At 42.1% G+C, this 12,167-nt stretch overlaps 1 protein-coding gene across 2 annotated transcripts in view; it reads right to left on the bottom strand.

Moving 5' to 3' along the window:
• The window catches only part of samd11 (sterile alpha motif domain containing 11), a 51,500-nt gene that overhangs the window by 33,843 nt on the left and 5,490 nt on the right, over positions 1-12,167 (bottom strand). For both annotated transcript variants that reach the window (XM_085393665.1, XM_085393667.1), the window contains exon 3: positions 2,384-2,559. In XM_085393665.1, coding sequence (XP_085249791.1) covers positions 2,384-2,559 — 176 coding nt within the window. The remainder of the gene's footprint in view (positions 1-2,383; positions 2,560-12,167) is intronic.

Genomic DNA, 12,167 nt, shown 5'->3' with positions numbered 1-12,167 from the left:
CTGTAGCGCAGACACCACAATAAGAGCTTTGGCTACATTCTGATATCCAGGAAACGTCCATATGCGTTCTATTGCGATAACGATTATTGGGTTAGTTCTGTGGTTTGGCTGCACTTCAGTCTGTAGTTGGTCTATGCTTATTCAGCAGGACGAATGCAGATCTATAGAGTGCCAAGAAAAACAATTATCTGTTAAGACAGAGACTGCTACCATTAATCAGATTAAGGTGGAGTGTCTGATAATGAATTCTTGAAATGAGAAGGTCAGAAACTTTCTGACATTGGTATGCAAAATCATTTTAGTGAAAAATGTGACACTTTATACAAGTTCCATGCAACTCTGCAGTGAAAAACTTGAACTGAGTCAAAAAAAAAAAAAAAAAGGGGAGAATCTCCCAACGTAATCCTTCTGGAAGTTAATTTCTGGATGAAGCATTATGCAAGGATCAAACGGTTAAATACCACATGGCACATCTGATGTGCTCTTTTAGATTAAAGTACAGTTACAGTAGGCAAGTTGCTGCAACCGAGTGGGTGTGACGGTGCTGCCGCCAGCTCTGATGATGTGAGGATGAGACAGCACAGATACACTCACATGTATACAGAGGCCCTGTATTTTTCACATCCATCGGACAAATCCAATTTGTTAAGACCCTTCTACGACTCACTTACGAAGCTGCGGTCAATGGAAATCACATTTCCATGATTGGACATCCCATTATCCTGTTCGTCCAGACCCACATTGGGGGATAAAGCAAGGCTGAGACGGATACCCACGACAGACCGGAGCTGCGGCTCCAGCGAGTCCGTCGCCTTTCAAAGGGTAAAAGCCTGACATATTAGTCATAAGTGTTCTTTAAATTCATTATCATCTTAACACGCCAGCGGCACAAGTGTCAGGGGGAGGGGAAGCCCTCTTAAATGAGGTTAGTGGATCCATTTAAAGCTTCACAGTTGCTGCGCTGTCCGCCGTGTCACGCGTAAATCTCACGACATGAAAAACATCCCTTTCTTTAATGAGGTTGCACAAGCTCCTTTAATGCAGCTGGGAACTTTCTGGGTTTAATCAATGAACAGGCTCTGCCTTAAATCAATAATCTGTCTGATTTCTAAATATCACAATCAGTTTACGTACATACTGAGCAATCACAAAATTCCACGGTGGCAATTAAAACAAAAAACAAACACACACACGAGAAAAATTTTAATTCCATCTCAGTTTAGTTTTTGTTCCTAACCCCATCGACTATACGCCACCAGTGGCGGTGTATGACATCATTGTAGCCTTGCACGTCTTTGTTTGCATGTATGAAAATGGAGACGTGATTATTCACTTGTATCCAGAGCAGTTCACACTTTATGACAAACCAAAAATCCTGCACAGAAATCATCTTAATTTTGAAAATAACTCTTTAATATTTTTGTTTATTTAACACATAAACTTGCTCAATGTAAAGAATAAACACCCCCAATCATTATGAAAGCATTTGAGATGTATGCCTAAAACATACTCCAGGGGGATTATTATTATGATGTGATACCAGCTACTTCTTAAAAATAAAAATGGCACAACTCAAAAAAACTCCTGCTTTCCTTCCAGATCTGACAAAAATAAAATACTAGTCATGTGAATGATGAGGACCCAGGGAGGCTTTATAGAAGCACTGCACTGCATGTTTTTACCACTGCCAAAGTGTCTTTGAGGCAACATATGCTACTTCTTTCTTTAATCTAACTCGAGTTGTTCATAAACACTTCATAAGCGTTTTGAAACAATCTTTAGATCAGCTGAACACCATAAAGACGGCAAATTTATCTTTTCTATTATGAGCGAGCTGCTACAGTATAGGATGAAACAGGCAGCAGTGACTCAGGTGATTCAGTCATTCGATATCAACTCAAGACAGACACACCGAGACTTGGCAGCAGCAGGATAACGCAAACTAACAAACCAATTAACGCCGTGAAAGCTCAACAGCTTCCATTAGACATCCCAAAGCAAAAACCATGCATATATATTTTTGAAATGCGGCTCTTTGTTTGTCTAAAAGTGAGCCTTTAACAGCAAAATTATCCTGAAGCCACTTCTGATAAAAATACTAAACACGCCTGAGGTGCTATTAGTTTATTAAAGCTACATCCATCTGCCATTAAACACAATCTGAGAGGCAAAAACAAAAACAAGAAAACAAAGACTAGTTTAATGTTTTTCTTCATGAGGTGACTAAAGTACTTTTTTTTGAAGACATAATAAAAGCCTGAGTAAAAATATATGACTTACAACAATAAAAAAAAAAAATTCTGGGTAATTACCTGTTAATTTTGTAAAAGAGCATAACAACCGACCGCATGCAAGTCATAGCTACAAGTCAGAGGTGACTGACCTTTTTCTCATGATATTGTAATGGAGCTCATCCTCCTGTTTGATGTGAGCATGATCCCCACTGGCCCGGTCACTGCCTTCACTGTCGTCACTGCTGAAAATGGAGGCCAGCTCCTTCTTGGGCACCCGGTTAGGTGGCAGGGGGATGGTGCGCTTCTCTGCCAAGCGCCCGCGGTTCTGCAAAACACAGAAAAGGCGAGACTTTAAAAACAGGATTCAGTAATTCCAGACAGACAAAGTACTAAAATGTGAGTTATTTAAAGTTGCCACTCTTTGAGATGAAAACACAAGTAGATACTCAAAGTAGAAAATCAAAGTCAAAAAATAAATAAATAAAAAAACCAGACCTGAACACCAGATTTCTTTCAGTTTGCGATCCATGGGTTTCTATCTGCAAGTCTGGCTGTATATAAAAAAAAGAATTGGCAGAAATTTTGGAAAGTCTGATTGTCAGACTGCACAGGAAATGATAGACTAAAGATCAGCCGAAACTGAGTTACTGCAGTAATCAGAACGCACAGAATGAGCTAGTGCCGCTAATCAGAGCCTTTCTGGCTGTTGCCCTAAAATCACCGCAGAGAGTGTGCGATTAGCACACAGAGGTAAAGGCTTCCCACTTGGAATAGGCGTTATCAATGAAAATCCAACTCTCTGTTATATCTCAGATACTGCAAAGGACATTACATAACGTTAGCCTCTGTGGGCAACGTGCAAGAAAAACCCCTTCCCTGCTCTTTGGCACAAATCTGCAAGATTAGGCTTTGAAAAAACGACATGAAAAGAAACCCAATAAAAGCTGGGAACACCTGCTTTGGTCAGATGAGACCAAGATAAATGTGTTCGGCTCAGACGGGGTTCAGCCTGCGAGGAGTGCCACAGTAAAGCACGGAGGTGGGAGCGTGATGATACGGGGTTGCGTGAGTGAAAAGCATGTTGGGGAGATGACATTTACAGATATCAGTGAGCCAGATGTAACGTGCGCGCGCGCCTATCCCAGCTGTCATATGTTGAAAGGGGGGGTATATAATATAATAAAAGATAAAGGTTACATGTTGCCTATTACATGAGTTTTTATTTCAAAAGCAAATCTATGGGAAGAAAATAACTCTGTCGGTGAACCGTGTATTTATTTTGTTCCAAAACTTCCTGGAGTTAGCAGAGCAAAGTAGGGATTAAGACAAGAGTATGGCCGTAGGGATATCGGGAAGTGAAGCTGGGCGACCTTTAATGTGACCTGAAGAGGTCACTGCAGATTAACACGACCCTATCACAGAGCAATGGGAGAAGGGTGAGAAAGAGGAGGGGAGGAATAACCTAGATAGGAGGATTGAGAGATGCATAGAGTAAAAGAGACTGAGTCAGGGAAGAAAATTGGAGAACGAGCAAGGGAACGATAGGGCAGAGAAGAAAAGTTAACAAGGAAGAGAGGAAGAGCAGATGTGGGTTTTGCACAGGAGAGAAAAAGGTGAGAGAAAACACAGAAATAAAAGAGAATGTGGTGAGTCAAAACATGAAAGGGAGAAAGCTCCACAGAGGGAAGGTCTGTCCAGTGTGGGAGAATGGACTTGGATGTGAAACTATATTCCCCTCTCTCTCTCTTACTCTCTGTGCGTGCCTACATCTCTGCTCTTACTCCTTCAAGCCCTCCAGCTATCCCTTCCACGGCATGCAACCCCACACTCCACCACTCCTCCCTATATTTCCCTTCTTCCCTCACTCCATCCATCCCAGGAGGTGCTGTAGCATGAGTGGCAGGCGGGGGCAGAAGGAGGGATTTGGGGGCTCCTAGCCAAAAGGCAAACAGGTGCAGCCCCTCTGGAGTCTCTCAAATGGCACACATTAAAAAGAGTTGGGAGGGGACAGAGAAAGATGAAAACATCCCCCAGGATGAGCAGGCCACAGATTTCTGAAAATTTCTCGCCTTTCTGCTTTTCTGTGTCTTGCTTTAAAAAAAAAAAAAAAAAAAAAAAAAGATTTTTCATCTGTTTCCTGTCCTGTCAGACCTTTCTACAAGTTGTGCACCATTATTTCAGGACAGTTGATCACTTTCTGGTACTTCTGCTTCTTCTAGTCCAGAATGCTGGAGCTCTAATATATAATCAAGAGGAGTGGAGGGGCCAAGAGTGAACCCCTCCCCCAAAAAGGAATAAAAATAAATAAATCACTCCTTTATGGATCCAACCACATCCATCTGTCTCTCTTACACACAAACATCTGGCAAATACAAATTCTCCACCTCCAGGTCTATTTATTGCTGTCTTCACATTGTCAGGGAAAACACATGTGCACTACACCCGCGCCGTGACACACATAAACGCATGCATGCTCTCACAGTCAGGCACACCTGTTAATATTCCTTAGAATTCCCCTCCAAAGTGGGGGATTTTACTCGGAGCAAGCCAGCAATAGAGTGTACACAAGAATAGTTTGTCTAAGAGCAGTCGTGACTGTGACTGTGTGTGTGTGCGCGTGTGTGCATGACAACCACCCACATGGCCGTGACATACCCAGCCTGACAGCCCCCCTCCCTTCCTCCCTCTTCTCTCCTCCCGGAAAGCCCCAATCCTTTCTTTAGTGGCACTGACGCAGAACTGGGGGTGAGCTCCCACTGCTTCCGGCAACACTTCCGCAGGACGGGGGAGGGCTCTCTGAAACAAAACATGAAGCCAAACACACCCCTGGCAGCCCACGTAGGAGCGCTCAAAGGAAGGGCGCCTGAGCGCTCATGCTCGTACATGCACGCACAAACATGCGTGTGTGCAGAGCTGAGGCAACCTTACTGTGTGTGGTCAACCTCCTTTCAGCCATGGAAAAAAGTCTCTCATAAAAGTCCCACTAAAAGCACCTCTATGAATATCACCTCCCACGCTTTCTGTCTAACAGTCAGCCAGCCAAGAAATATATCTGGGCTTCACATTTACACACACACACACACACACACACACACACACACACACACACACACACACACACACACACACACACGCGCGCGCATAAGGACATAACGATGAACTAATTGCACAATATAGACAATTACAATTATAATGACTACAAACATCCAGAAACACGCAGACACTCTGCCAATCACTCACAATATGCAGTGAAGCCGACACTAACTGAACCTGAACTGAAATTTCTCAGTGATTCAGACAGATCGCTGCATGTTTGATACTTTGGGGGCAAACAGCAGTGCAGGTGTTCATTATGCTATTACAGGTCAGAGATAATAAGAGATGAAGTTTGATGCAAGAGCATCCTTCAGAATCTACTATATATGGCATTCACTTATTGAAGCCTACATAACACAAAAGCACTCACTTCCATTCATTGAAGGAATTATAAATATTTGGCATTAATCAATATCTTCTGGTTTAACTTAATGTACACAAATCATTTCAAGGTTAAAATATAAAGTTTTTATTCTCAGAGATTTTTCAAAATAGAAAACACGAGTTTTTCTAGCCCTTCATACATGTTAAATTAAGTTAGCGCTGTCTATTAAACTAAGGATTAAATCAAGCTTTTGTGATTGTAACACATTTTTAAATGCAGTAACTAGTTAGCTTCTTTCAAACTAAGCAAATTATATGAGAAGCGGATCTAAGACTAATAGTTTACATTTATTGAATCTCTTCGGTTAACCCTGCTAGGATTACATCATAAAAGCTGTAAGATGACTGGGGGAGTCCCGCATATTTAAGGCATTGGGGTAACTTAAATATCTAGGTTAAGTACGATTACAATCATTTACAGTCCATTTTTTTTCAATGAATGATATATATATATATATAAAAAATAATTTATTATTCCATTACATATTAATTTAAAAGGTGGCCACAACTGCTTTAGCCAGTGAAACAACATGTTACCTTTGCATTACGTATTGTAATAATGATGTATGAGCTTTAAAAACAAATTTTCGAGAGACGTTAAAAGTTTTAGTGTCTTTAGGTTTTATTTTTAACTATTTCGGTCTTCTTTGTTCACTCGGTTTGTGACGTCATCCAATGGTTTCTGAAGTCCCATTTTAAAGCCTAAAATGTAGCATTACCGTCATCGAGATATTAGTGTTTTGAAACCGGATGAGACCGCAGGTGATGGTTCTGTCTGTGAAACTGCACACTGATGCAGTATCAACTAGCCAATGACCATATCCTGGATAATTCCTCTTTTTGACCCCTAGAATGACCAAAATGCTTTTTTTTTTTTGTTTTGTTTGTTTGTTTTAATTGAGTGCAACCCGAAATGAGTGACTGAGGTCATACACTCAGCAGGAAAGTATTTACTGGCGTGGCGTAGACTTCTATGCGTGGAAGTCTTGCAACCACAGCTTCGCCCCCCTAGTGGTGTTTACTAAGAATGCAGGTTCAAGGCATTTCTGCATTATCTTTACTTTTCACACCAACACGCCCATCTGTAACACTCTCAACGGATTCATTGTAAGTGATTATCTTAATTCTATGAATGCTAACGCAATTTCCATGGCAAAATTTGAAAGACATGAATAGCACCAACTGCCACTTAAGCCCACTTGCAATCCTTTCGGCCAATACTGTGTAGGCTTCAAGTTTGGATCCACAGCCTGAATGCTTTTCTGCAAACACTGGGACTACAATTTTACTACCTGGCAACATTTACATATGGCTTGCAACATGGAACAAGTCTGAACTGCATGCATTATGTAGTTTCGCTGATGGGTAGGCACACGCACAAAGCCACCGATACAACAACCAGAGACAAAAGTCTAGAAGACCCGCACTGTTTAGTTTCTTTTTTCCTTTACTACATATAGAGATTTTAATGAAAGAGGCTTTCCACATTCAGGACCAAAAGGAATATAAGGACAGGGTTCACAGAGAGACAAATATGAGAGGAATGGGCAATGTGAATTGCACTGGAGAAGAAGAAGATGGGCACTCTCAGAAAAACTTCTGATCCTCCTCAAAATATGCCAAATATAGAGCACATAGTTTCTCTGTTACTGTTGGGGGCTTGTCCGAAGTCGTGAGGAGCATTAACCTAAGAGTGACCTACGTCTAATGACATAACGCCGTCACTTTAAAAGACTGATGAAGCCAGCACTGACTTCCTGTGTCTCATATGGTCTTTAGTGTGGTGGGAAGAGATTTACTGAAGTACTGAAATATATGCTACTGGGCTCACTAAAATGATTTAAAATTTAATGAAGAGGCAGGAAATCAACTCATATTTTAACATATAGGAATAATACATTTTTAATATTTCAGTGAGTAATGCTGTTGCATTTGCAGCCATAAACGCTCATAAATTCATGGCCAGTGCATGGCTTAAAAGCAACAAAAAGCCGTTTTGGTGAAAAACAACGCAGACTAACATCCACAGCTAAAGCACAGCTTGGACAGCAAAAGCATTCAAATTAAAGCAGAAATTATAAGGCAATCTAATGTTTTCTCTCTAAATTCATTTTAGACTTTTAAATAAGCAGTTGGTGGAAAAAGAGGACTAATAAGTATGTTTTTTCCCCCCTTTTTTCCTCCCCTTTCTCCTTGCGTTATTTCCTGAAAGGTGCAGTGCCCCGCCGCTGGCTCCAACCAGCATTAGCAAGCACACACACACACACACACACACACACACACACACACACACACACACACACACACACACACACACACACACACAGAGCAGAAGCCGCCCGTGACATTCCTGCAGCTGCGGCGCTCTCTCTCCCTCGCACGCGCCCCCCCAGCGATCTCCCTGGGGGACGAATGCCTAATGAGTCACGCGCCTGTCTGCCGTTACCTCGCAGCGTGTGTGTGTGTGTGTGTGTGTGTGTGTGTGTGTGTGTGTGTGTGTGTGTGTGTGGAGGCGGGCCGACTTGGCGCGAGCACTAGGGGAAAGGGGGAGGGGGGAATGAGGAGACGACAGCGAGGGGAGTGGGCGGGGATGAGCATGAGGGGGGCGCGAAGCGGTCATTACCGCGCTAGCATAAGAGCTCTGAAACAAGGCCAAAACAAACAATTTGTCTGTTGTGTGTTTACGCGAGACTGAAAAACAATTCGTCACAAAATGCAAAATCTACTTTGTTTAGTCTCATCTCCTCGCCTCCGATTCCAGTGGACGGTACGGCCGTTATGACATTTTCACAGGTGCACCTTCGAAAAAGGTGATTAACTACAAATCTGTCAGCTTTGGTCAACCTGAGGTCGCTCAGTGTGCAAACACGACCAGCATAACCTAACTACTGTGAATAATCAGATTAAGGTAATGGTTTGATTAAAGTGTTTACATGGTTCACAGTTAATCTGATTTCCCCCACTAACCTAATAATAAAGTTTATGTGATTTCTTTGCTAGTCAGGATAAAGTCTGTAAGAATTTCTACTGATCTGTAAAATCTCTTAATGGAGTCACAAGTCATCAAAAAACGGAGTTGGTGGAGTTGCTTTTGCTTTGGTGAATTCACGGAAAACATTCATTGCCAGGCTCTGTTACTTTTCGTTACGTTCGTTCCATGAAAGATATTTAACTGTCGTCCCCACGTTATTTCGGTGTTTTTTCGTTCTTCGACACACCCCATACGTTTGTAGAAGAAAAAAACATTTCGTACTTCGTGACCTTTCAGCAAGTTTAGAAACAAAACTGAAAGAAATCAGACAAAGGCACAGTATACTGTGCAGGGACAATGACAAAATCTCTATTTGCCTCGTGGGGTTATAATTGTATGACTAGTGTGAGCTTCACATTAAGAAACTTAACAGACAAATTTTTTTTTAAATGACAGCTGAAACTCACAGCTTTACACAAGTGGAGTAAAACATAGTTATGCTTCAACACAAGTGCACAAACGCAACACAGTTTCATCACTTTTATTTTATATACATATATTTTACTAGTAACAGTTACAGTAACTTGTTACTGCTCTTCTGTTAAAAGATAAGACTTAGCTACATGTTCCTGAGAACTATACTAACATTTAGCATGTTTGTCGGCCTAACCATTACCCTATTCTTTAAAGCAAATCCTATCAATACTTCAAAATTTTATTTGTAGATGAAGCTCCTATCCAGTCTGTTCAGGTTAGAGTCTAAAGTGCTCGTTTTATTTTTTCCGTCCATACACGGCTACAATTGTGGATGCTAACAAAGTTTCAAATAATGATGTCAGTATACGCATCAGTGATCACTGGTAGCAACAAGCTCTGTTTCAGATATTTTTTCCCCCCCCTTTCTAATTTTGTCTCTGTATGATGTCAGAGAGTGGGGACATTAACGATGCTTTTCACCTCGTGCGCACAGCTTTTTGTCGTGAGTAGTGAAGACCTACGCGGCTCCTGTTCAGACGTTTACGAAGAGTAGCCAACCAAAAGAAGGCTAGCTTCAAGGAAAGGCGCAAGGAAGCTAAAACTGTTTGGTTTCAGAGCGCGGATTAACTGAGGCACAGAATCAAGGAAAAGTTGCAACTGATGCAAATGAGTATCACAGGTTCCATTTGAAATTTGTAGATGGTTTTAGACCCGATTTCCATCGCACCAAAATAACATCAAATAATACCAAATAACAAACATACTTATATACATAACACAGCAGCATCGGGCTTGCAGACAGAACAAGAGCAATGATCTAAAAGCAAGTATGGAGAGCACGAGTAAATATGGGATTTGAGTTTTCCAACATATTCTGGTATAGTGTTAGAGATGGTTCACTAAAGATTTTGTTGTTACATCATCTTCCAAGCTTTTGGAATAATTTTGGTAAGAACATGCTTGTGCTGACAGAGGTATTAGCATGGGGTTTCTTTAAAGGTCAATATTTTGGTTAATAATAAATAAATAAATATTGTTTGAGTGGCTCCTCGTGGTGTTCACTCCTTCACACATATCGTACTGAAAACGTGTGATAATAGCAAAAAGAACTATCAATCTCCAATGAGATCATGCACAAAAGCACCAACTCCTTATGAGTTCAAATGCACTTTGAAAAATAGATCTGATTGTGGATGGCAGTGTGTGCGAGTGTGCGTCTGTGGTTTATGTGCAGTCTTTAGGCAACACTTGGTTGTTCAAGGCCATGTGAGAGAAAGAGGAAGAAAAAAAAAAGTGAGAAAGCACTGTAGGACAGACCGGCATGCGACCAAGACCCACGCCTTCCCGACACACACACACAGAGATATATTTACACACATGCACACATGCTCTCCTGCACACTCGGCCCCCACGCGCTGAGCCAAGCGGGCAGTTGCAGCCCAGTGGAGCGGCACAAGGCAAAAGGGGAGGGGGTGGATGGGTTGGGGGAATAGTGGAGGAGGGGCTGAGGTGCACAGAGGGCGAGAGGCGGCGAGGTGGAGGGGAGGCTGCAGGCTCGGCGCTGGGAGGTCAGTGCCGGTGCAGCCAGGCGTGCAAGCATGCCTCTCACGCCCCCCCACCCGCCTTTCTTTCCTCCTTCCTCACTTATTCTCTCTCTCTCTCTCTGCCTTTCCATCGCCCTCTCTCTCTCCAACTCTTTCTATGTGTTTGTACGCCGACTGAGGTCGCCACAGGGGAGCTTTACAGACAGGTAACGACCGTGGCTTTCCTTCCCCCGACAAATATGGGGGGGAAGAAGAGGGGAAAATATAAATAAAATTGAATTGAATTGTTACATCTGTAACATTAAAAAATACATACACATTCTATGCGTTTACATTAAGTATACAGCTAACAACCAAATTCATTATTAAAGTCAATATTAATAACCAGAAACTCATTAGACCATCACAAACTGGTGAATGTTCTTTCTTTGGTTGAATACAGGTATGAGTTCTTTTCAGTGTACTGAAAGACGTATGATAGCAACACAATAGTGTCTACAAAGGTCTGCTGTGGCAGATCAGGCCTACAATTATCAGAGGAAATCGCACGTCAGAACGCAAGCACAAACACTTTACTCCACACACACACAGATATCGAGGAGGAGGGTTTTTCAAGAAATATCACCATTGTCTTCACTGTCACAAACCACATTTGGTTGACAGACAGCTGTTCCAACTTATTTTAGGGGCATCTTAACAGTGTCCGCACCCACCACAGAGCAGCACAGAGCTCGTTCACACAAACTGCCAGACACATTCAGCTCTCAGTCTTTGGCATCTCTGCTGAACAGGACACTAACGGAAGCTAATGGGTAATTTGCTAAATTAAACAGTTTATTTTAACTGAATTATTCATAGATGGAAAGACAACAAGAGCCACAAAAATGGTTTTAAGTGTGTGTGTATATGACTAGGATTGCATTTCTGTATGTCATACCCACATTACGGTTTTAATGTCTCTATCAGTAAGACTGATGCACATATTGGAGGCTCCATATCTAATTGGTCGCAGAGACACAGAGAGAGACGCGCACCAAAGTTATGCACTTGGCACAACTGCAGTTTCTGCACACTTCTGAGCTGATGACCTATTCCATTGTTACCATAGCAACGTAGCATCAGCAACATGCGTGCGTGCGTGCGTGTGCACAAACACAGAACACGTCACGCAGTAGATACAGTCTAGCCATCACACAAACACATCGTCCTCCTATATTTCACTCAACATGGAGCACTTTATTTAATTATCTTCTCCATTCTTACCCAACTGAAAATGGGTGTTATGAACATAATGAGAAAGAAGTTATACGGAAAAAAGTGTGTGTGTACGTGCTTGTACAGATATGCGTGGCTGCGTGTTTAATTCCACTTTGCAAAAGAAGCCCTTGATTGGAGGAGGTCTTTACGAGCCGGAGGAGGGGAGTGTAATTTCCTCCCGGCCTCCGCCAGTTCCGCTGAAAT

This window comes from Rhamphochromis longiceps, linkage group LG20 (genome assembly GCF_057381845.1).
Source record: "Rhamphochromis longiceps isolate RC_006_pf linkage group LG20, R_longiceps_female_GT1.1, whole genome shotgun sequence".
NCBI classification, from domain to species: Eukaryota; Metazoa; Chordata; class Actinopteri; order Cichliformes; family Cichlidae; genus Rhamphochromis; species Rhamphochromis longiceps.
Note: the sequence above shows the minus strand (reverse complement) of the source record. Positions and strands in the feature narration are given on the sequence as shown.